This window comes from Carassius auratus, chromosome 33, assembly GCF_003368295.1.
Source record: "Carassius auratus strain Wakin chromosome 33, ASM336829v1, whole genome shotgun sequence".
Lineage (NCBI taxonomy): Eukaryota > Metazoa > Chordata > Actinopteri > Cypriniformes > Cyprinidae > Carassius > Carassius auratus.
The window spans coordinates 868,939-895,364 of record NC_039275.1 but is presented as its reverse complement, the minus strand read 5'-3'; the positions used below and the strand labels follow the sequence as shown (position 1 = coordinate 895,364).

The 26,426-nt window shown below is 40.2% G+C and overlaps 1 protein-coding gene across 1 annotated transcript; it reads left to right on the top strand.

Moving 5' to 3' along the window:
* Positions 1–13,826: 13,826 nt before the first annotated feature.
* On the top strand, positions 13,827–16,404 carry LOC113052835 (fibroin heavy chain-like). The gene is made up of 7 exons (XM_026217284.1): positions 13,827–14,012; positions 14,147–14,242; positions 14,565–14,694; positions 14,761–15,218; positions 15,597–15,827; positions 15,864–16,049; positions 16,236–16,404. The coding sequence occupies exons 1-7, from the start codon at positions 13,931–13,933 to the stop codon at positions 16,256–16,258; spliced, it is 1,206 nt and encodes a 401-aa protein (XP_026073069.1). The 5' UTR covers positions 13,827–13,930; the 3' UTR covers positions 16,259–16,404.
* The last annotated feature ends 10,022 nt before the right edge of the window (positions 16,405–26,426 follow it).

Below are 26,426 nucleotides of genomic sequence, written 5' to 3'. Positions count from 1 at the left end.
ACATATTGTATTAGCCCTGCAGTTACAGCATGAAATGGACTACTATTTAAACCTATAACATTTAGGCAACCTATTTTATCTCACAATTCTGACTTTTTTCTTTTTCTCACAAATGCAAGTTTATATCTCCTGTTTTGCACTTCATAACTCAATTTAACTCAATGATTGCAATTGTGTAAATTCTGAGAGGGGTAAAAAGCCAAGTGTTGGATATAAATTCATGATTCTGAGTCGAGGGGAAAAGAGAGAATGATGAGTTGATTTTTCTTATCAGAAATGTGAAATGTAATCTAGGAAAATTACCTTTTTAATCATTTTTTCCATGGCTACCATATAGACCCCCATACAGCAAGCAATTTCGGCCCAGATCTGGCCCACATTTGGCCCGCGTGTGGGCCGGTTCTGGGCCGAAATTGCTTGCTGTCTAGTCATTGTGTTGCCCTTTAACAAATTTAAGTTTCAAATATCGGCTTTAATTATTTTTGGTAAAAATTTTAAAGTGAAAATGTGAAGTTCATATGTACTTTTTCTTTGTCTAACTCATTTGTAAAAATTATATTTTTTGTTTCTTGTGATGAAGTCACTTCCTGTTTAGTCACTTCCTGTTAGTTAGTTCTGCATGAAAAACAATGAGACAGACATGTGCTCTCTCTGATAATCCGTTGCATCCATTTAAAAGAATCATAGAGGCAATGCCGTAAGTTCATTAATATGACACTAGAAACGTTAAAGATCATATATTAGTTAAAAAAATAAAAAAAAATTTGTTTACCATTGTGTACAAGCTCTCAGCAATGTTATAGCCAATGAAATCGCTGCTACAAAGAGAACAGCAGTTTATGCTTATGTTAAAGTCATTTATAATGCTATGTTAGTCAAGACACTGGACACTGAATATTGCTGTATTGTTTTATTACAGTTTTCACCACAAATGTTAATGAGGAAGAGTGACCGTAAATTTTCAACCTTACTACGACTCTGTCTTAATTGGCTACGGTTTAACTTGGCGTTTAGGCAGAGTTTCAACACACTGCATGAGAACACTACAGTGAAAAGGCATAATTTGATGGTTAAGTGGTTAAGATGGCCACAAGCAGCAAGTCATCTGTGTGCAGTGCAAGAAGTGGCAAGTCATCTGCATCATTGGCCAGTGCAGCCCGTGCCCGGGCCAGAGCTGAAGCCGCCAAAGTGGGAGCATCTTATGCCAGCCAAGAGGCTAAACTGAAAATGGGAAAGGCCACAAGAGAAGCTCAAAATCAGCTGGAAACAGTAAGAATAGACACTGAGTTGGAAGTGTTAACACTACAACGAGAAGCTGATGCAGCCGCTGTGGAGGCACAAGTGTTGGAAGATGCTGAATTAGCAAAGCATGCTGCAGTTGAAAGAGGAGGATCTGAATCAGAGAAAGTTAAATTGAACGTACCAGTGAATTTGTCATTTCTGAAATTAACCTACACGATCATGCTCCCCCTCCACTCTTACCAGCTTCGTAACATGGAGTCCAGCTGCGAAAGACACTTCACAAGCATAGTCTATCAAAAATGAACCAAAGTCTGAAAATGGTGAAATGCACATACCTGCAAGAAACCTATATGATCTGTCTTCAGGTGTGATTAAATCAGAAGTTGGAAGGACCACCCCCATCATGAATACACCTGATAAGCCTTACTTTGCTCAATACATTCCTCAAGCTAGCACACCACCTCAGGCAGAGCCTTTGACGCACAGTATTTAGCTCGACGAGACCTCGTTAGTTCAGGACTATACCAAATTGATGATAAGCCTGAAAATTATCGGTCATGGTATTCCTCATTCACCAGTGCAGCTCGTGAAGTTCACCTTACAGCAACCCAAAATTAGACCTCATGACTAAATTGCTGGGAAAGGAATCTGGCAAAACGGTCAAGCGGACCCGCTCAGTGCATGTCAGTAACCCCAATCTTGCTTTAAACAAAGCATGGGAAAGACTACGTGAGTGCTATGCTGCACCGGAAATCATTGAAAGGTCACTGTTTCAGCGATTGGACAGTTTTCCAAGGATTTCAGCTAAAGACCACATTAAATTACTCGGGGATTAGCTTATGGAAATCCAAGGTGCTAAAGAAGACTGTTATCTAACAGGTCTGTCATACCTTGATACTTCATGTGGAATCGCACCAATTGTAGATAACCTTCCATATGGGCTTCAGGACAAGTGGGTGACTTCTGGGTCATGGTACAAGGAAGAAAATCATGGTCGCTTTCCTTCCTTTGAGTATTTCTTTAACTTTGTGTGCTGTGAAGCAAAGAAGCGAAATGACCCTAGCTTTATGCATCAAAGCAGTGTTATAACAACTACGAAACCAGAAAGATCCATGGTAAAGAGTTTCCAAACCAACAAACCCATCACAGTTCACAAAACAGATGTGTGTGCAACCAGTGATGACCCTAACAAAATATGTCCACTACACAATAAATCACACCCCCTGAAAAAATGCAGAACATTCAGAAACAAACTCCTCAATGACAGAAAGGCTTTCCTCAAGGAGAAAAGAATATGTTTCAAATGCTATTTTTCTGTTTCTCACCTTGCCAAGGAATGCAAGTCTTCTGTGAAATGCTCTGAATGCGGTAGCACCAATCTACCCAAAAGCTGGGTAGCTCCTTTACCATTCAGAGAACCACGCCAGCCCTTGCCAAACAATAAGGAACAAGTTGTTAATCGTTTCACATGCCTGCAACGGACCCTGAAGAGAAAACCTGAGATGCAGCAACAGTATGTGGCATTTATGGAAAAGATATTTACCAATGGACATGCCGAGGTAGCGCCACCACTGAGAGAAGGGGATGAATGTTGGCATCTTCCTACATTTGGGGTCTACCATCCCCAAAAACCCAATCAGATCAGGGTGGTCTTTGATTCCAGTGCTCGATACTCTGGCGTCTCTCTCAATGATGTGCTTCTCACAGGCCTCGACCTCAATAATTCCCTTGTCTGTGTCCTGCTATGCTTTCGGAAAGAGAAAGGTTGCAATCCTAGCGGACATTCAGCAGTTGTTCCATTGTTTCTTGGTGCATGAAGACCATCGTAACTTCCTCCGTTTTTTTAATGGCACAAGGACAATGACGTCAATAAGAAAATTATTGAGTATCGGATGAAGGTCCACGTCTTCGGCAATCGCCCATCTCCAGGTGTGGCGATTTATGGGCTGCGAAGAGCCATCAGAGAAGGTGCACAGGAGCATGGTGCTGATACCGTCAAGTTTGTGGAAAGACATTTCTATGTTGATGATTGTTTGGTATCTATACCATCAGAAGCTGAGGCAATTGATTTGCTCCAACGAACACAGGCTTCACTAGCTCAGTCAAACATCCTTTTACACAAGTTTGCTTCAAACTCTCACACAGTTATGGAAGCTTTCCCGCCTGAAGATTGTGCTCCTATAATCCAGGACTTAGATCTGAGTGGAGAAACCTCACCCACCCAACGGAGTTTAGGTCTGCTATGGGAGATAACAAACGACACATTCACTTACTCCACATCGACCACTACCAGACCATTTACCCTACGTGGAGTCCTTTCCACTGTCAACAGTGTTTTCGATCCTCTGGGTCTACTGGCACCTGTCACGATCCAGAGAAGAACCCTTCTCAGGGAACTTACCTCTGAACAGTCAGACTGGGACACATTGCTTCCGGAGGGCAAACTAAACAAATGGGAAGCCTGGAGAGATTATCTCCAAGACCTACAACAGCTGCATGTTCCACGTACATTTACAACTACCTCACTAACAGAAGCAGTCGAAGTAGGATTTGTTATGGGCAAGGCGAAACTGGCACCCCTGTCTGAACCTACAATCCCAAGGCTTGAACTCTGTGATGTTGTCTTAGCAGTAGAGATGGCAGATCTCATTAAGGATGAGCTAGATCTAGTGTTGAATGACATTAAGTTCTTAAGGGACAGCAAAGTGGTGCTCGGCTACATTTATAACGAGTCAAAATGATTCTACTTGTATGTTCACAATAGAGTGCAACGCATCCATCAGTCATTTTCTGCCACCAGATAGACTCCGCCCACAAAAAAACGCTATCACTGTTTGCAAACACCAAATTGGTCTATAATTTTTCTCCAAACAAATGTAAATATATAAATAAATCTCTGTTTTTGCTGTTGCACTCTATATATCAATTGTGAATTATGAAAATAAATGAACATTTTTCTTTATTTTTTGGGGGGATAAAAGCTTGCAGAAAATATTTTTGTGTGAATTATCCTATACTTTACCTTGGTAGAAAATAATCTTTATTTAAAATGTTTCAAGTCGTATGACTTTTTTAAAATTTTGTTATAATGGGAAATATCATATATACACATCACATAAAAAATCATGTATGTATATAAAAAATACCACGACAGCTGCGCTGGTGGAGTGCAAAAATAAACGCAAGAAATACATTTCTGTGTCTTTCACATGACATGCAGACTTTTTTGCACTAAGTTCAAATAGCGATATATGCTGTATACACTGTGTAAATTGCAATTAGATGCTATACACACTTAAGTGAAAATAGCATATTTTCTTACCAAAATATACTTTTTACACTAAGTGGAAATAGCAGTATGTTATTGAATGTATTCTATACATTTTCTTTGCGAAGTGCTATTTACACTAAGTGCCACACGGGAGCACCACCCAAGTCTTCTCCTACCATTTCTACCAGTAATGCTTGTAGAGCTGTAACCAGGCCTTAAAAGTTAGGCCCGACAGGTTTCGGCCCCAGCCCGACAAGTAAATTTTGATTGACAGCTTTTTAAAAGGCCGAACCAATTTACATTATTCAAATGTGCGCATGCACACAACTCTTTATCCTTGTGTCAAGAATGAGTCATTTATAAATGTTTTAACATAATTTATTCATAACTAACGTAGACTAGGCAACTTGGAAGTTGGAATAAAGTAATAAAATAAGTCCTCTGTGACATCTCAGCACTCTAAATAGGCATAGGCTCATTTAGCCTATAAATAAACCAATGCACCAATAAAATCGAGTCTTTTTAAACAAATTAAATTAAGATAAATTTTTAAATTAAGATGGGTAACGTTATTTTGCAATAACGAAATTAAGATAAAGGCTCCGCCGGATTTGCTTCGACACTAGCAGCTGACATTTAATAAAAGAATAGAGACTTCAAGTTTCCAAACCAAATTATCTCAGTCTTACTTTAGTTTAAATGTAAAAAAATTGCTGACAATCCATAGTTTAAATCCATGCAAAAAATAGATGTAATTGTCCTTTTGTCCTGTTTCTCCATGCCTTTTAAAAACAGATCTCAAGGGCAGCATAAGAACAAGATTGATCCAAGAATTTAACCCTGGGGAAGACCACAATTCAATGGAACAGTTTTAGAATAAGATTGCCTGATATTAACTGGAAAGATCCTATTAGAAAGAACTTATCTGAACCACTGAAGAAACATGCCTCAAATACCTACAGTCTTTTATAAATTAGTTATAAGAATATTGTGATCAATAGTATCAAATTCTACCCTAAGATCTAGTAATACAGACAGAGAATTAAAAGAACCAGGCACAATCTGATTTCTAATATCAATGTCACAATAATAAATTATAATGGTAATATAGATGTCACAGTTAGTTCACATGCAGCTACGCATGCATTGTGGTGACACTGAGAACAAGAAACGGGTAAAATCCAAAGAATAACTTCTTTCCAATATGCGCACCACTGGGTGGCGTCTGTACTTCCCGGTCAGAGAGCACCTGTCCATCAAAAGCTCACTATCCAATCAGAGTAGATCACTGTTAAGCCTGCCCCCATGAGAGGTTTGTGTCAAAACCCCAAACGGAAAACTGCGAAGCATAAGTGAAATCTGTGGCAATGCATTCAAAATCCACGAATCCAAAACGAATGTTTGAAAAACATTAACAAAGAATGAAGCATATTTAAAGAGCCTGTTAAATTTCATGTTAAAGTTTTATTTTTCATAGTTTCTGAAAAAGTTACATTCAGTTATATAAAGTTAAGTTTTTTTTTTATTGAACCAAATGCAATTCCATATTTCATCCGCAACCATCAAAGTATTCGATTTGTACAGCGACTCATTTGGCGCACATCGTTCTAACCTGTAAACACCATTCACTGGTTCTTAGTCTAAAGCGATGCCAACTCTATAATGGTTTAACTGTGCGTTACAATTATTTTGCATTCACTAGAATTTAATCAAATATCTTTCCAAACTCGTGCGTTTTGCGATTTGCGTGTCTTGTGCGCGGCATATACTTCTTCAACGTAGGCGCACGCACATCTTAGTGGGAACATTGATCACAACACTCATGTTTTTAAGTCAGTTTAATGTAATTAAAGTTTAAATGACTTATACAGCTTGATTGATTGTATATTGTATATGGTATACATCAAGTTGATTGTAGGATACTTACAATTTTAAGCGACTTTTTCTCCCCCCCTTTTTTACAGTGAGTAATTTTAGCAGGTGCCTGTTACTCGAAGGAAAACAAGAATAAACCTTCAAGAAAAAGGTGAAATCTTTACATCACAAATTAAGGCCAACATGATTTCGGCACAGCACGTCACACACTGCTTCGGTCTGCGCAGCGCTGCCTGAAGTCAAACCCAGACCAGTGCCACTGGCTTTGCCCCCCCCCCCACGTACATCCCTGTGCCCCCCCTCCTGACTGATGGGAATGGCTAGACTTTAGTTTCGTGGGTATAATAGCCTAACTCAGTGTAAAATATTCTAACTGATTGCTTTTAGCTGCAAATAACTCCTGGTCTAGGATCTGTTTTCTTTGTAATAATAGCATGACGAAATCGATTTGAAAAATAATGTATCTGCCCTTCTGTTTTGGAAAGCATTTTCACAGAGGGTAGCAAAGTAGCCAATCACAGACATGTTTGTTTACTTACAAAGCATTGGCCAAGGCCAATCAGAGGTGTTTAGGTTGGAATCCTGAGTTCAATCATGCTCATAACTTCATAAAAAAAAGTTTCATTGTGTAGACATTTTAAGTGAGTAAAAACACATTGTGTAGACACATTGAACTTTCTGAGGTCATGATGAATGAGTGACCATTTTTAATACATTTAAAGGGAGCACACTTTCCATGCTGTATACCAGTGGTTCCCAATTCTGGTCCCGGAGAACCTCCAACACTGCACATTTTAGATGTCTCCCTTATTCAAACGCACCTGATTTAACTCATCAACTCATTAGTGAAGACTCCAAGACAGGGTTATTCAAATCTTGCCCTGGAGGGCCATTGTGGTGCAGAGTTTGGCTCCAACCCTGATTGCATTGGCCCTCCACGGCAATATTTGAATAGCCCTGCTCCAAGACCTCAGATGTGTGCATCAGAGAGGGCTTTCACACTGGCCGTTTAGTGCAGAACAGGGCACGGTTCGAATGAAAAATTGCTAATGTGAATGCTGTGATCGGACCCTAGTGCGCACTGGAGTACCGAACCCAAGACTACCTGAAGAAGGTGGTCTGAGTTCGGTTGCTCCCGAACTGTGGCACGGTTTGTGTGAATTAGGGCTGTGAATCTTTGGCAAGGCAGTGATTCGATTCAATTACGATTCATAGGTTTTCGATTCGATTCAAGAACGATTTTTGGAAATTTTGAACGATTCAATTCGATTCGATTCACAATTAAATTCGATTCGATTCGATTATAACGATTCGATTCTGCATTCTTTAAGTGCATTCACGGGATTATTTAAATGCTTCTACTAAATTCTTTAAATGCTTAGTCAGGGGGCAAATTACAGTCGCATGTATGGTTAGAGAACCATAGGTTAGAAAAAAAAAAAAAAAAAAACTTTTGTCCATTGTTAAATGCTAGTTTAATGATGCGACATGGCATACGTAAAAATGTATGTAAGCCAAGTTTTTAAAAAAAGAGCTTAAAGAGTATTATGTATAAGCTAACATTTTGTCACACCAGGGGCGTAGCCATAATTTCAGAAGTGACAGAAATGTCAAATACAATCATTTTATGTATGTAGCCTATATAATAATAATTATAATTATTATTATTTAATTTTTTTTAAAAGGAATTATCTTCTTTTTTAATTACTTTTAATTAGCTGTAATAAATCAAATACACTGCTGGACAATAATCAATCATTTGTAATCAATATTTTTTTCCTAATTGCAATTTTATGATTGTTTTATATACTAGGCTACATTTAATTAGCAATTATTTAAATTTTCTGCACAGAATAAGGTAGAAAATATACGTTATAGTTTCTGTACTGTAATAAATGTCAATTAGCACTGCATTATTCATAAATTGTTTGTGGGTTTTTTTTTGTTTCATCAGTTCATTCTGCTTTTATTCAGTTTAGCTGCAGATATAGCCTGGCACGTCTATGAGAGCGAGATCGCTTCTCCTTCAGTGTGAAAACGTCTTCATCTCTATTTAACTTTTCCTCTCCATCAGCGAATGATTCTGAGAGAAAACGCGCCATATGTCTGTTTGCTAATGAAACAAACGCTACTTTCATGCATCTGATTATCAGATAAATCTCGCGCTCTTATTTCAAAGTCGTTGTTAATGCTGTGTTTAATTTTAAAAGTTTCCTTCATATATTTGGTTCATCCGCATTGTTTAAACACATGTATCATTCAATGGAACTGTGCGTATGATTTAGACACTTACATTCCTGCTCCGTCCATGCAATAAATACAGCTGTCGACGGCTCCGGTAACTCCGTCGGTAAGATGCAGAGAGCCATTGACAAACTACAGAAAAATAAAACTACTTCACGCGAGCATTACTGGCCACGTCAGCTGGGTCAGAGACGAACGGAGCGTGAGCGCAATCCTGTGACAGTCTCAGGCGGTAAACAGTGGAGCGCATGAAGGACAGATAAGAGGCACGATTCACGAACACTCTTCAAGGTCTCCATTAATTTGTGCGTGTAGTAATTTAATGTGTATACATTTTGAAAGCATTGAATTGCTATAGAAATCGCGATTAATTCGATTCTTAGCATTTTGAATCGATTACTGTCCAAGATCGGCGATTCACGATTCAAAAATCATGTTTCAAGATCGATGCATATGAATCGACAGGGTTTGTAATCGATGCATTGAGAAAACGAGTGAATCGTTACACCCCTAGTGTGAATGTGCAAGCAACATAGACTCAGGTGCACACTTGTTCAGGAAATAAAGTATCCTGCAAATGCGTAACACTGTCGATATGATTGTTTCCTCAACATACGAGAGAGACGAGGTTGATTCCACACACTCCTAAAAATCAAAATTAAATAAATGAAAATTAAATAATTAAAATGTATTATTATGCTGTGCATAATAGCACCGAAATAGCCAACAAAATTATACAACTATGCTCAGTCGCGTTGTGTTCTTCATGCGTTTTCCATTTGCGATGACGTAAGGTGACTGCAAACGCACCTGGGTTTGATACAATGATGCAAGATGGCGCCGCACATGGCTGCTTCAGTGCTTGGCTCTCCAGTGTTTGTACTGTTTTTGTTCGTTTTTCCTGTTTTTTTGTTTAACAAACATGATCAGTTTCACCAGGGATGAACTGCTGAACATTCGGCAGAACACACCACAGGATATTTTTCCGGATTTCTATTATACAGACGTTTTACTGAACATTGTTATCGGAGGAGCAGCAGCGCTGATCAAGCGCTTCAGGACGCACAGACGGGGAAAGCGAGCCGGAGCGCTCGTCAGATTCAGGAAGCGTGGATTTTGAACGCCGTTGCCTAGCATCCATCTCGCTAATCTCCACTCTCTACCCAACAAAACGGACGAACTCCTTCTGCTCTCTCAGACAAATAAGGATTTCTCTCACTCTGCTGCTCTGTGTTTCACAGAAACTTGGCTGAATGACGCCATAACGGACAGCGCACTCCATCTACGGGGCTTTCAGCTTTTTAGAGCGGATTGCGAAGCAGCTTTGGGACGTTCTGATCACTGACTGTTTCATCTTATACCGACCTACAAGCAGAAACTTAAATCTGCTAAACCCGTAGTAAAGACTGTGAAGAGATGGACCAGCGAAACAGAGCAGGATTTACAATCTTGTTTTGACCTCACTGATTGGAGTGTTTTTGAAGCTGCTACCACCGATCTGGACAAACCCACAGAGACTGTAACATCCTATATTAGTTACTGTGAGGATATATGCATTCCTACCAGGACTTATTTAACATTCAACAATGATAAGCCATGGTTTACAGTAAAACTCAGACATCTTTGTCAGGCCAAAGAGGATGCCAACAGAAATGGGGACAGGGTCTTGTACAATCAGGCCAGGAACACACTGAACAAAGAGATTAGAGCGGCTAAAAAGACCTACGCTAAAAAGTTGGAAGACCAGTTTACTTCCAACGACTCAACTTCAGTTTGGAGAGGTCTGATAGCCATCACTGACTACAAGACACCATCCCCTTGCACTGAGGCTTATCAACGACTTGCTAACGACCTGAATGAGTTTTATTGTAGATTTGAAACCCCCAACACCCATTCTGACCATCTCCCTACACATCCATTAACACCTCCTGCAATCCCCCTCTCCATACCTCCTGCTCTACAAATCTGTGAAGATGATGTGCGCCAGGTCTTCAAGAAGAACAAAAGAAGAAAAGCACCAGGCCCAGATGGCGTTACACCAGCCTGTCTGAAAATCTGTGCTGACCAGCTGGCCCCCATCTTTCAAACACTCCACCATAATCCCCATTCCAAAGAAACCCAAGATAAAAGGACTTAACGACTACAGACCTGTGGCTCTAACGTCTGTCGTCATGAAGTCGTTTGAAAAACTGGTTCTGGCTTATCTGAAGGACATCACTGGCCCCTTACTGGACCCCCTGCAGTTTGCTTACCGAGCAAACAGGTCCGTGGATGATGCAATCAACATGGGATTGCACTTCATCCTGCAACATCTGGACAAAACAGGGACTTATGTGAGGATCCTATTTGTGGACTTTAGTTTGGCTTTTAACCCATCATCCCGACAGCCTTTCAGACCAAACTGACCCAGCTCTCTGTTCCTAGCTCTATCTGTCAGTGGATCACCAGCATTCTGACAGAGAGGCAACAGTTAGTGAGACTGGGGAAATTCATGTCAAACAGCTGCTCCACCAACACTGGTGCCCCTCAGGGATGTGTTCTCTCCCCTCTGCTCTTCTCCCTGTACACCAACGACTGCACCTCTAAAGACCCCTCTGTCAAGCTCCTGAAGTTTGCAGGACGGTGATGAGTCTGGTGCAGACAAGAGGTTGAGCAGCTGGCTGTCTGGTGCAGTCTTAACAACCTGGAGCTGAACACGCTCAAAACAGTAGAGATGATTGTGGACTTTAGGAGAAACCCCCCTGCACTTTCTCCACTCACCATCATGAACAGCACTGTGACTGCAGTGGAGTCATTCAGATTCCTGGGAACCACCATCTCTCAGGACCTGAAGTGGGACAATCACATTGACTCCATTGTGAAAAAGGCCCAGCAAAGGTTGTACTTCCTTCGCCAGCTGAGGAAGTTTAACCTGCCACAGGAGCTGCTGAAACAGTTCTAGATCTCAGTGCTGCGTTTGACACTGTCGATCATAACATACTACTAGAGAGACTGGAAAACTGGGTCAGGCTTTCTGGGATGGTACTCAAATTGGTTCAGATCATACTTAGAAGGGAGAGGCTATTATGTGAGTATAGGAGAGCATAAGTCTAAGTGGACGTCCATGACATGCGGAGTCCCACAAGGCTCAATTCTTGCACCGCTCTTGTTTAGCCTGTATATGCTTCCACTAAGTCAAATAATGAGAAAGAACCAAATTGCCTACCAGAGCTATGCTGATGATACCCAAATTTACCTAGCCTTATCTCCAAATGACTACAGCCCCATTGACTCCCTCTGCCAATGCATTGATGAAATTAATAGTTGGATTTGCCAGAACTATCTTCAGTTAAATAAGGAAAAAACTGAAGTAATTGCATTTGGAAACAAAGATGAAGTGTTCAAGGTGAATGCATACCTTGACTCTAGGGGTCAAACAACTAAAAATCAAGTCAGGAATCTTGGTGTGATTCTGGAGACAGACCTTAGTTTCAGTAGTCATGTCAAAGCAGTAACTAAATCAGCATACTATCATTTAAAAAACATTGCAAGAATTAGATGTTTTGTTTCCAGTCAAGACTTGGAGAAACTTGTTTATGCCTTTATCACCAGCAGGGTGGACTTTTGTAATGGGCTCCTCACCGGCCTTCCCAAAAAGACCATTAGACAGCTGCAGCTCATCCAGAACACTGCTGCCAGGATTCTGACTAGAACCAGAAAATCTGAGCATATCACACCAGTCCTCAGGTCCTTACACTGGCTTCCAGTTACATTTAGAATTGATTTTAAAGTACTTTTACTCATTTATAAGTCACTAAATGACCTAGGACCAAAAGATATTGCAGATATGTTCACTGAATATAAACCTAACAGAGCACTCAGATCACTAGGATCAAGTCAGTTAGAAATACCAAGGGTTCAACACAAAACAAGGGGAGTCCGCCTTTAGTTACTATGCTGCCCACAGTTGGAATCAGCTTCCAGAAGAGATCAGATGTGCTAAAACACTAGTCACATTTAAATCTAGACTCAAAACGCATCTTTTTGGCTGTGCATTTATTGAATGAGCACTGTGCAATGTCCGAACTGATTGCACTATATTTTCACAGTTTTTTTTTTTTTTTTTTTTTTTTTTTTTAAATTTATTTATTTATGTAAAATCATTTTCTAACTGTTTTTAAATGTTTTATTCATTTTAAAAGTTTTAAAATTGTTTTTTTTTATTATAATTATATATATGTATATTTTTTTGGTTATTATTCTTCTTCATGATTATTTTACTTTCTTTTATGTAAAGCACTTTGAATTACCATTGTGTACGAAATGTGCTATATAAATAAACTTGCCTTGCCTTGCCTTGCCTTGCCTTACTCAGCTGTCATTGAGTCTGTACTGTGTACTTCAATAACTGTTGGGTTTGGTTCAGCAACAAAATCAGACATCAGAAGACTACAGAGAACTGTTCGGACTGCCGAAAGGATTATTGGTGCTCCTCTGTCCACCATTCAAGAACTGTATACATCCAGAGTGAGTAAAAGGGCTCATAAAATCACTCTGGATCCCTCACATCCAAGTCACCCCTTCTTTGACCTTTGGGCATCTGGCCGGTGCCTCAGAGCCGCAAATACCAGAACAGCAAGGCACAAGAACAGTTTATTTCCCCAGGCAATCTACCTCATGAACAGTTAAATATTCCCTACTTATGCTTATAAATGTCCAATATCCTTATATTTATTTGTTAACCCTCCATCCTAGAACATCCCTGCATCTCACTCAATCCTATTCCATTATTATTTATAGCACAATTGTTTATAAACTTATTTATTTGCCAATTTGTAATTTTTTTTGTCTGTGTGTTGTTGTCTCTTTGTACTGGAAGCTTATGTATCCCCAAGCATACTTGGTAATAAAGCTCTTTCTGATTCTGTGTGAAAGCAGACCAACGCTGCGGGCTTTGCCAGGAACAATCGCACTCGGACCTCAGCAAACGAGTCCAGTGTAAAAGCCTTCAGATAAGACAAGACACCAAAAAACGTGAATGGTTTGAATGCAGCGTTCACCTCATACAACCCCAATCAAACACACCTGATCAAGCTAATCAAGGTCTTTCATTCAGATTACTAGAAAGCCATTGGCAGGTGAGTTTGATCTGGGTTGGAGTTGATCTAATCTCCTTGGATCTTTAAAACCCCATTAACAGATGGTGCTGTTACAACAACACATTTATTTTTGTTAGTTTTGAGTGCTTCATTGTTACCTCTTTCTGGCACACCAATTCATTTTCCAGTGGAGACCATTGTGAAATCGTAGGCTGGGAGGATGACATCTCAAGTGTATTGCTTGTTTGGTTCGGTTTTATTGTGTCTGTTTGGAAGCTTGACCATAACCGATGCTACTCTAGGTGAGATGGTCTGTTGACTTCATTACACAGCCTGAAGAAACAAAAAATAAGTGACTCTGCCTTTATATCTAGTAATGGGTAGACTTTTAAAACGCTTGATTTTTGAAGCAGATAAACGTTATATTTGTATTAAGGTTTGAGCCGTATTGCCAAGCTGGTGAAGCTGACGGACGTGCTGTCCCATCAAAGATGTTCTTCTGATGGTCGTGTTTCCAGTGAGCCTGGTTCAAGTGAGTTTCAGTTTATAATGGATGCTGGGGGTCCTCCAAAAAACACTAAATGGGTTTTACTTTTTTTTTTTTTTTTTTTTTTTTCTGTGTGTGTGTTTTATAATGAGGGGGAAAAATGTATAAACTCTGCCTTCTGCTGTTCTCGTGTAAAGTAGGTTTGAAGTCCTCCTTTAAGGGTAGTTTAAAACTCCGGATGGCTTTAAAAAATACACTGGACTAATTTTTTGGAATAAAATTATCTTTGTCAAGTCTTTTGCTCTATATTTGACATGGCATACAGTCCATGCTCATGAACTAAAGCTGGCTGTCTTTGTCCATGCAGTGAAACCAGGTCAATGTCCTGACCCAAAGAACATTCCACTGTCTGCTAAAAACTGTGTCCATGATGGCCAGTGTCCTGCCACACAAAAATGTTGCCCAACCAACAGTGGCCATGGATGCAGTGAACCAAGCCGACAGGGCCCGGGAAGCTGTCAGAACGCGGGCCAGGGTGCCGGACAGGGCCAGGGTGCCGGACAGGGCCAGGGTGCCGGACAGGGCCAGGGTGCCGGACAGGGCCAGGGAAGCGGTCAGGGTGCCGGACAGGGCCAGGGAAGCGGTCAGGGTGCCGGACAGGGCCAGGGAAGCGGACAGGGCCAGGGAAGCGGACAGGGCGCCGGACAGGGCCAGGGAAGCGGACAGGGCGCCGGACAGGGCCAGGGAAGCGGACAGGGCGCCGGACAGGGCCAGGGAAGCGGTCAGGGCGCCGGACAGGGCCAGGGAAGCGGACAGGGCGCCGGTCAGGGCGCCGGACAGGGCCAGGGAAGCGGTCAGGGCGCCGGACAGGGCCAGGGAAGCGGTCAGGGTGCCGGACAGGGCCAGGGAAGCGGTCAGGGTGCCGGACAGGGCCAGGGAAGCGGTCAGGGTGCCGGACAGGGCCAGGGAAGCGGTCAGGGTGCCGGACAGGGCCAGGGAAGCGGACAGGGCGCCGGACAGGGTGCCGGACAGGGCCAGGGAAGCGGTCAGGGCGCCGGACAGGGCCAGGGAAGCGGACAGGGTGCCGGTCAGGGCGCCGGACAGGGCCAGGGAAGCGGTCAGGGCGCCGGACAGGGCCAGGGAAGCGGTCAGGGTGCCGGACAGGGCCAGGGAAGCGGTCAGGGTGCCGGACAGGGCCAGGGAAGCGGACAGGGTGCCGGTCAGGGTGCCGGACAGGGCCAGGGAAGCGGACAGGGTGCCGGTCAGGGTGCCGGACAGGGCCAGGGAAGCGGTCAGGGTGCCGGACAGGGCCAGGGAAGCGGTCAGGGCCAGGGAAGCGGACAGGGCCAGGGAAGCGGACAGGGCGTGGGTCAGGGAAGCGGCTACGGTCAGGGAACAGGTAGTGGACAGGGAGTTGGTCAGGGAAGCGGCTACGGCCAGGGAAGCGGCTACGGCCAGGGAACTGGTAGTGGACAGGGAGTTGGTCAGGGAAGCGGCTACGGTCAGGGAAGCGGCTACGGCCAGGGATCTGGTAGTGGACAGGGAGTTGGTCAGGGAAGCGGCTACGGTCAGGGAAGCGGCTACGGCCAGGGATCTGGTAGTGGTCAGGGAAGCGGCTACGGTCAGGGAAGTGGCTATGGCCAGGGATCTGGTAGTGGACAGGGAGTTGGTCAGGGAAGCGGCTACGGTCAGGGAAGCGGCTATGGCCAGGGATCTGGTAGTGGTCAGGGAAGTGGCTACGGTCAGGGAAGTGGCTATGGCCAGGGATCTGGTAGTGGACAGGGAGTTGGTCAGGGAAGCGGCTACGGCCAGGGATCTGGTAGTGGTCAGGGAAGCGGCTACGGCCAGGGAAGTGGCTATGGCCAGGGATCTGGTAGTGGACAGGGAGTTGGTCAGGGAAGCGGCTACGGCCAGGGATCTGGTAGTGGACAGGGAGTTGGTCAGGGAAGCGGCTACGGCCAGGGATCTGGTAGTGGTCAGGGAAGCGGCTACGGCCAGGGAAGTGGCTATGGCCAGGGATCTGGCAGTGGACAGGGAGTTGGCCAGGGAAGCGGTCTGTGACGTGGTCAGGGAAATTGTGGTCTTTGAAACTTTCTTGGAATTTTGCATAACGTCTACAGGAGATCTTTTCAATTCAGTGCTATGTTCATAAGGGTTTTTCCCTTTTTGCTCTAACATTTCAGAAAGACTGTCTCTGCCTCCTTCCCTTAAATAAAAAGAAAATTGCTTGATTGAAAGTTGTGGTGTTTGACTTTCTCACATAACACAGTTCTGGCATCAGTGCTTTGTGTAAGTTCTTCTCCATGAGACCTGGACATTTGCAGTATTAGACAATTTTTACGCAAAATATACCACATGTCATGGGGGCTCAAATGGCACCAGCTGTTTTCTGCACCTTCTGCAAACTTTTTTTTATTTATTTTTTTCTCTTAAAGACAATGAATGCCTGAGGTCAGGATCTCATTAATTCTGAACTAAAACTCCCAGTGATGGAGAAGAGCATGCTTTTGTGCATCTGCATTCTAAATCAGTGTCATGAGCCTCTTGCACAGGCTGAATAAAGCAAACCAGTAAAGTTCAGATGGATGATGGTTGTAATGGGGGTATAGTTGATTATGGTCGTGTGTCTGGCAAGTGTTTTATAATGGACACTCACTGAAGAAGTGTGCTATTATAGGAGTTGGCTGCAGTCAGTGGTGTTTATATACATCTGAGCAATAACATTAGCTCTGACAGAGTACTGGTCACTGTTGATGACAAGCTGCCTTCAGATCAGCATGTTCGACAAATTAGGGTTTTTTATTTTTGCGCTCTGTTTAATAATTTGGAATGGATCAGTGTATAAACGGTCAGGTTAAGGTGACTGGTATAGTGGTCTGTTTGCGTCTCTGTGTGGTCTTGTTTGGTATTGCAGCTTGATTTGTAGTTATTTCTATACTGTCCATAGTTCGGATGTCAGAATCAGAATGCAAATCATTTTTATAGAATACTGTTGTCAAAGATGCCATTTGAAGCTAAACGCAGACAATTAAATGGACAGACTATGGATGAAGCCTGCTATGATTACACTGATTTTAAAGCATGAATTTGATTTAAACAATCGTCCTACATACTGTAATATTCACATGCAGTTCATAGGGGACATATTGTATTAGCCCTGCAGTTACAGCATGAAATGGACTACTATTTAAACTTATAACATTTAGGCAACCTATTTTATCTCACAATTCTGACTTTTTTTCTTTTTCTCACAAATGCAAGTTTATATCTCCTGTTTTGCACTTCATAACTCAATTTAACTCAATGATTGCAATTGTGTAAATTCTGAGAGGGGTAAAAAGCCAAGTGTTGGATATAAATTCATGATTCTGAGTCGAGGGGAAAAGAGAGAACGATGAGCTGATTTTTCTTATCAGAAATTTGAAATGTAATCTAGGAAAATTACCTTTTTTTATATATTTTTTTTTTCCATGGCTACCATTTAGACCCCCATACAGCATGCAATTTCGGCCCAGATTTGGCCCACATTTAGCCTTGCTGCCACCAGATAGACTCTGCCCACAAAAAAATGCTATCACTGTTTGCAAACACCAAATTGGTCTATAATTGTTCTCTAAACAAATGTAAAAAATAAATAAATAAAAAACACTCTGTTTTTGCTGTTGCACTCTATATATCAATTGTGAATTATGAAAATAAATTAACATTTTTCTTAATTATTTTGGGGGGGAAAAGCTTACAGAAAATATTTTTTGTGTGAATTATCCTATACTTTACCTTGGTAGACAATTATCTTTATTTAAAATGTTTCAAGTCATATGACTTTTCATTTTGTTATAATGGGAAAAATCATATATACACATCACATAAAAAATCATGTATGTATACATAAAAATACCACGACAGTTGTGCGGGTGGAGTGCAAAAATAATAAATTCTGTGCCTTTCACATGACATGCAGACTTTTTTGCTCTAAGTTCAAATAGCGATATATGCTGTTTACACTTTGTATATTGCAATTAGATGCTATACACACTTAAGTTAAAATAGCATATTTTCTTGCCAAAATATACTTTTTACACTAAGTGGAAATAACAGTATGTTACTGAACGTATTCTATATATTTTCTTTGTGAAGTGCTATTTACATTAAGTGCCACACGGGAGCACCACCCAAGTCTTCTCCTCCCATTTCTACCAGTAATGCTTGATTCAACTTCCTGCATCTGCACCTGGGTTGCCAGGTTGAGGTCACAAATGATTTGTAATTTGTATGATGTGTAGATTGTTTGAGTAACGTGCGTTTCATAAGAGATCTGGCAACTGGACAAACTTATAATAATATTGACGTGATTATTCACATAACAAGGTTTGGGCAATTCAAATTACTAGAGGGTGGCGGGAGAAGACTCCCAGGAAGAGCCGGAGTGTTGAACAGCAGCCGATCGCAGTCTCAGATTTCGGAGACACGAGAAACAATACTTTTCAGGTTAAAAAGGATAACAGAGAACATTAATTTTTAATTTTATATTTTTAATTCTAAATCGCTGGATAAATTAGTTTAAATGCATGTAGGCTAATATTTAAAATTATGCTCTTGTCAAATTTTTACATGGGCGATTTTGCTTATTAACCACCTTTTGCTTATTACTGTTACCTCTAGTAATTCTCTGTGTGTGTGTGTTTAACTTTCCAATTTATTTTTGGTTAATTTTAAGCCAGCAACAGTAATTTTCCAACAACCCAGCTGTTGGGTCAAACATTTAACACCAACCAGCTGGGTTTGTCCATATTTGACCCAATGCTTTTTTGCCAAAATAACCAAAATTCGGTTGTTTTTAAACATTTTTAGACCGAACAAAAGTCCCCAACCTGCTCCGGGTCCCGATCTGAATCAAAATATTTGCGATCCTGCTCCAAAGTCCCAAATTGAATTAAAAGATTCACGAACCCAATCCAAAACCCAATCTGAATCAAATGATTCGCAAACCCGATCTGAATCAAATGATTCGCAAACCCACTCTGAATTCCCGATCTGAATCAAATGATTCGCAAACCCACTCCGAAGCCCCGATCTGAGTCAAATGATTTGTAAACCCACTCCGAAGCCCCAATCTGAATCAAATGATTTGCAAACCCACTCCGAAGCCCCGATCTGAATCAAATGATTCGTAAACCCACTCTGAAGCCCCAATCTGAATCAAATGATTTGCAAACCCACTCCGAAGCCCCGATCTGAATCAAATGATTTGCAAACCACTCTGAAGCCCCGATCTGAATCAAATGATTTGGAAACCCACTCTGAAGCTCCGATCTGAATCAAAAAGATTTGCGGAACCGCTTCGAAGTCTCGATCTAATTAAAAAAAGATTTGCAAACCCAATCCAAAGCCCCGGTCTGAATCAAATGATTTGCAAAGCGCTCCAAAGTCCCAATCTGAATTTTTTTAAAGTTCCAAACCCGATCCGAAGCCCCAATCTAAATCTAAATCAAATGATTTGCAATACTCGCTTTGGAGTCCCAGTCTGAATCAAATGATTTGTTTGTCATCTTATTATTTTACTTTCCAATATGGAAATTAATTTGATTTCTGATATTTGGTGTGTCTGTTCTTAATTGGCTATCTTCCTGTAGAGAAACATCAAGCATGACATTTTTCAGTATAGGTTATTTGTTTCTGAGCCCTATCACTGTGAAGCAACAATATAGATATTTAATCATAGAACTATATGCAGTCTTCCATGCACACACATGCATTTAGAGTGATTATATGAACATCTGTTTAGCATGGGCTGTGGCAGAATTTTCTTTTTCATGTCAGGGCAATTCAGTGAACCAGAAAGTGCCTCTGAGTGCCTCTGCACAGCAGTGTGTCCTTCCTGAATACATTTGCTTTTTGAACAAATCGGGTGAGTCAATGATTTACTGATCCATTCATAAAATCATTTTCTTCCTTCCTTCCTGAATAAGTTGTTTTGAAAGAATTGATTGAATAAATGACCCCCTGCTGCCGTCAATCATATTTCTATATTCCAGTTTTTACGTTTAAAACATTAATCTCCTAACACTATAGCAGTTTTTAAGTGTAGTGTACATGTGCATCTCGGTAAATTAGCATGTCGGGGAAAAGTTAATTTATTTCAGTAATTCAACTCAAATTGTGAAACCAGTGTATTAAATAGATCCAGTGTACACAAACTAAAGTAGTTTAAGTCTTTGGTTATTTTAACTGTGATGATTCTGGCTCACATTTAACAAAAACCCACCAATTCATGATCTCAACAAATTAGAATATGGTGACATGCCAATCAACTAATCAACTCAAAACACCTGCAAAGGTTTCCTGAGCCTTAAAAATGGTCTCTCAGTTTGGTTCTCTAGGCTACACAATCATGGGGAAGACCGCTGTCCAGAAGACAATCATTGACACCCTTCACAAGGAGAGTAAGCCACAAACATTCATTGTCAAAGAAGCTGGCTGTTCACAGAGTGCTGTATCCAAGCATGTTAACAGAAAGTTGACTGGAAGGAAAACGTGTGGAAGAAACAGATGCACAACCAACTGAGAGAATCACAGCCTTATGAGGATTGTCAAGAATTTGAGTGAACTTCACAAGGAATTGACTGAGGCTGGGGTCAAAGCATCAAGAGCACCACACACAGATGTGTCAAGAAATTTGGATACAATTGTCGTATTCTTCTTGTTAAGCCACTCCTGAGGCCTCTTACCTGGGCTAAGGAGAAGAAGAATTGGACTGTTGCCCAGTGGTCCAATTTCATTTGGAAACCAAGGTCCTAGAGTCTGGAGGAAGGGTGGAGAAGCTCATAGCCAAACTCACCAGACCTGAACCCCAGGGGAATCTATGGGCTATTGTCAAGAGGAAGATGAGAAACAAGAGACCAAACAATGCAGATGAGCTAAAGGCCACTGTCAAAGAAACCTGGGCTTGACCCCTTCAGCAGTGCCACAAACTGATCACCTCCACGCCACGCCGAACTGAGACAGTTATTAAAGCAAAAGGAGCCCCTACCAAGTATCGAGTACATGTACAGTAAATGAACATAATTTCCAGAAGGCCAACTATTCACTCATAAAAATAAATAAATAAATAATTATTGGTTTTATGGCGTATTCTAATTTGTTGAGATCTTGAATTGGTGGCTTTTTGTTAAATGTGAGCCAAAATCATCACAATTAAAAGAACCAAAGACTTAAACTACTTCGGTCTGTGTGCATCGAATTTATTTAATGCACAAGTAAAATATTTGAGTTGAATTACTGAAATGAACTTTAAGACATTTTAATTTATTGAGATGCACATGTAAATGCATGTATAAGTGCTAAAAAAAAAAAAGTTTATAGAACCCCGCCTGTTTAATTTGCCCTACTTCTGTTGTTTTTTTTTTTAAATAAAGCCATTTATCCAGTGAAACTTTTACATATACATTGTATATACTGTGTATATATATATATATATATATATATATATATATATATATATATATATATATATATATATATATATATATATATATATATATATACACACACACGATGGATTTGTTTCCTACAAACGCAGCATCAGAATTTCTTTCCTTTGGTGTGAGGGGATGTTCATGTTCACTTCGTCTCCAGAAACTACATATTTTGGTGGGAAAACAACTGCACAAACCCGCAAGTAAATGTACGAGTCTGACAGGTATGTATTGCTGAAAGTTTTACATTTTGTGCTTTAATAATGCAATTCTATTCAGATTTAATTTGTATAGCTCTTTTCACAATACATATTGTGAAACATTAAAGTGTTTCAGTGGGACAATCAGGAAGTAATCTGTCAGAAATGTGTGTTTAATAGTACTGTAATAGTGTAATTAAATGTTTCTTCAAATTTAAGGTCGTTCACACAGACACAGTTCTGCTTCTGTGTTCAGACCATCACAGTGAGGCTCAAGTGAGTTTAAAGCACCTGTGTATTTTAGAAGCACAATAAATATCATCAGACACTAGAGGGCGCTGTGACTGTTTATATTCTTTTATTTAACATTTATTCAATGCAACATGCATTTATTTAAAAAGAACATTTCAGATCATTTGAGCTCTGAATGTTCAGTTAGTAATTTAAAGCTGCTGCTCACAGTGGGATTTTTAATGTCAGTGTCTGCTGAAATCATTCAGAATGGAAATTGTTAATACAGTGATCTGTCTGTGTGTGTGTGTAAGTTATATCTGAATCTGGAGGATTAAAGTATATTAAAGGCAGTAGAAGTTACAGTATAACTATCTGTTTTGAAGAAATATTGTAAAAGTGCTACACAAATCTATTTGACTTGATAAAAACATTTTTAGAGGTTTGATTTCCATACCAACATAAAGTCGTCTTGTCCCCCTGTTGGGATCCTAGCAAACACAGTAATGTCTTTAAACAGACCCCGAAGGTTCTTGCTGAAGGAAGTACAGTATGACAGCACTGGGATATTTCTCAGATCAGCGTGTGAGCGATGCTGAACTCGAGCGGAGCGAGAAACATCACTGTTTCTCTACCAGGCAGTGGAAAATGGAAAACCATACGCTGTTATTTGATTTCAGACATTCAAAGCTTGAATCTTTGACATTTTCACTGGCGTACAAGAAATATTGAAACTAACCAGCCATTTTTGACTGAAAAGTAAGTTACTATTAACTACTTTTTTATATAATTCAGAATCACATTAAAAAGCATGTTGTTGTTCCGAATATATCGTCATAAAATAGTTATTAAGTTATAAAAAATAACACTTTACAATAAGGTTTAATTTGTTATCAAATGTTTTTAACATCATTTATTAATTTTAATACACTATTTATTTTTAAAAATGCACTGGTAAATGTTGAAATTGTCGAACGTGAACTAAGATTAACCCTTTGTTTGGAAGTCATACCTTTTTTTTCTACAGGAAAATCTATGTAATATACTTTTGTTCAATAATATATATATATGTATATATATTTTAGCGAGAGAGAATTTCATGTTACTAATTAATATTGTAAATAATTATGATCATTTTTTAAAATAATAATTATAATACAATTCTTATATATATACAGTACAGGGGTGGTTCTAGGGTGAGTGGAGATCCAGGGCTTAGCCCAGAAAAATCCATGTGTGTGACTTTATATTTTAATAAATCAGAAAGATTTACCTTGTTTAAAATATACAAAAACAATAAAAACAGTTCGGGAGTTCGTAGCGGGATCGCGAATCATTTGAGTCAGTTCGGGAGTTCGTAGCGGGATCGCGAATCATTTGAGTCAATTTGGGGATCGCGAATCATTTGAATAAGTGCAGGAGTTCGTAGCGGGATCGCGAATCCCTTGAGTCATCTGACTCCAGTTTGGGAGTTGGAGCGGGATCGCGAATCATTTGAGTCAGTTCGGGAGTTCGTAGCGGGATCGCGAATCATTTGAGTCATCTGACTCCAGTTTGGGAGTTGGAGCCTGGATCGCGAATCATTTGAGTCAGCTCGGAAGTTCGTAGCGGGATCGCGAATCATTTGAGTCATCTGACTCCAGTTTGGGAGTTCGTAGCGGGATCGCGAACCATTTGAGTCCGTTTGAGGATCGCGAATCATTTGAATCAGTTCGGGAGTTCGTAGCGGGATCGCGAACCATTTGAGTCCGTTTGAGGATCGCGAATCATTTGAATCAGTTCGGGAGTTCGTAGCGGATCGCGAATCATTTGAGTCAGTTTGGGGTTCGGAAATCATAGCTGTACATGGATAGGCATTTTCAACTAATTTAGTAGCTAGTTATAATTACGTTTTCCACGCTTTTTTAGGTGTGAAATGTGAACTGGTATTTTTTGTTTTAATGATGTGCCTTTTAACAGCATCAAGTACATTCAAAAACTAAACAAATCATGCCTAAAAAGTGCAAGCATCTAGGCTAATGTAAAGTTACATGATGAAGTCATACTAGTGCGCCTGTGCATTTTGAGTGCGTTCTTTCACTGCATTATTCGGTGTATTCAAATGCATTTATGAATGCATGTGAATGATCACAAAATTCAAGATATGAACCCTTTGTGCCAAAAGGGTTCTTTCTTGTCATTATAGAACCTTTTTAGCATAAAAGGTTCTTTGGAGTTGAGTAAAGAACCCTATGGTTCTTTATAGAACCCCAATGATCCCTTTCTTCTAACACTTTGTTGTCATATATATATATATATATATTATTATGCCTGGAGAAAATGCTAAAAATGTAAAATGCTTATAAATTATCTAGTTATTTATCGACATAAATATTTCTTTTATTAAGTTGTGGATTTGGGTATATATTTAGGCATTCTCAAAGACAACTTTTTGTAAAGGTTTATATATATATATATCTATATATATATATATATATATATATATATATATATATATCTATATATATATATATATATATATATATATATATATATATATATATATATCGTACCATAGTGATTAGGTTTGACTGTAGTAAAAATCAATGCACAAACTGACATTTCAACCAATATTTCAACGTAACCTAATCACAGAAAGACATTTTGTTACATAAAACATCAAAGTTGAACAAAAATGAACAGAAATCCATATTGTTACAACCAGCTCATGTGTATAATAGTGTGGCGTGTTTGTCTGTTTTGATATTTTAGTGTCACGAATTTCCCATTCATCTCCAATGGCGTCAACAGAAGTGCGACAGTTAATGAACATTAATTTTTTTCAAATCAAGTCCACGATATTTATTTATTTAGTTAGTTCGTTTTTGTGGTCACAAGCCAGTTTCGAACCATTCCGAGCTATTTTTAAAATGTCAAAACAACAAACATTCATTCTAAGTATATGTTTACTAATGTATTTATCTATCCGCGTCTCTTTATGGGATTTCTGAGTGGTGGAAGTCATGCACGAGTTCATCTGGACGGAAAATCTAGATTTTCTCATGCTTAAGCTGTTTCGGTAATAGAGCTGCATACACACGTGCGCGCACGCGCACGCATAAGCAACAGTCGCGCGGCGGAGGATGCGCACAACACGAGCAACAGCCAACAGAGCTCATAAACAGCAGAACACGGTGAACTCAGACTCTCATCCTCTCGTTTAGAGTCGGGAATATGATCTAGGACATACTTCGCTTATTCAGCCTTTCGTCCTTCCTTTATTCTGGACCTCCGGTTCATCGTCACGGTTCGGCGGAGACGCTTCACATCACAGGTGACCGATTCCTCTTTCCTCCTCTCTGCGTCCACGCTGTGGTAACGAATTCGAATGTATGTGAGATGTCGTATTCAGAATGAGCCTGGAGAGCCTATATTAATTCATCATGGCTCATGTGCGTCCCATTTATTCCTAGAGATCCGTGAGCGCGCATATTCCCTGATTTCCTATCTATCTAGCCGTGAATCCTCGCTTTGACCAGACCTGCGCGAAACGCTTTGCTGGAGAAAATCGTCCCATCTGATTCGGTGTGATGCACTGATGGGATTCTGATGAACGGATCGGATCAAACCCGGAGCAGACGCGGATGTGGAGCGCATACGGAGAAGAACGAGATCATTTGTTCGTAAATGAAGCTGATATATGAGCAGAACCGACTCTTCCATCTTTTATAGCCGGACTTCAGACAGATGTTCGGCCAGAACTGGGTTATAATCGACCAGATCTGAGGCCACATGCGTTATCAGTCGCACCTTCTTTATTCTGCTTTGGGTTGCGCTCAAAACAGCAAGGGTTTGTTATGATGAGTTCAGCATATATCATCAGATATCTGCATTTATTGATCACTAATAAAGGATCTTTCTTTAGGCTCATGCGTATACCAGGAGAAGAGGGATCTCTTTCTCTCTCCCTCCCTCTCTCTCCCTCTCTCTCTCTCTCTCTCTCTCTCTGTTATGTATATTTGTGTATTTTCTACAGGTTTTCCGTGTGGTTTCTGTAGATGCAGTTAGCAGTATAACCTGATGGCAAAAGTCAAATTGCGATAAAAACAATTCTTGTAAAAACTGAAAAACAAAAAAAACCTGCTAAGCTACTTGAAATAACATGATCTTATAACTAATATGTAAGTGTATTAAAAAAATAATGACATGAATAAAAATGTTTCATAATTTTTTTATATATAAATTATATTGAATTTAAAAGTATATAATATATACTTTTAAATTCAATATAATTTATATATACTTTTTTAATTTATATATATAATTTAGAATGGAATAATTTAT

What these genes read in the sequence shown, in the direction of transcription:
- LOC113052835 (XM_026217284.1), top strand. Translation starts at nt 13,931, where the DNA reads ATGACATCTCAAGTGTATTGCTTGTTTGGTTCGGTTTTATTGTGTCTG. An exon ending in CGGACAGGGCGCCGGACAGG is followed by an intron (nt 15,219 to 15,596) that starts GTGCCGGACAGG and finishes GTCAGGGAACAG; the next exon opens with GTAGTGGACAGGGAGTTGGT. An exon ending in AAGCGGCTACGGCCAGGGAA is followed by an intron (nt 16,050 to 16,235) that starts GTGGCTATGGCC and finishes GTGGACAGGGAG; the next exon opens with TTGGCCAGGGAAGCGGTCTG.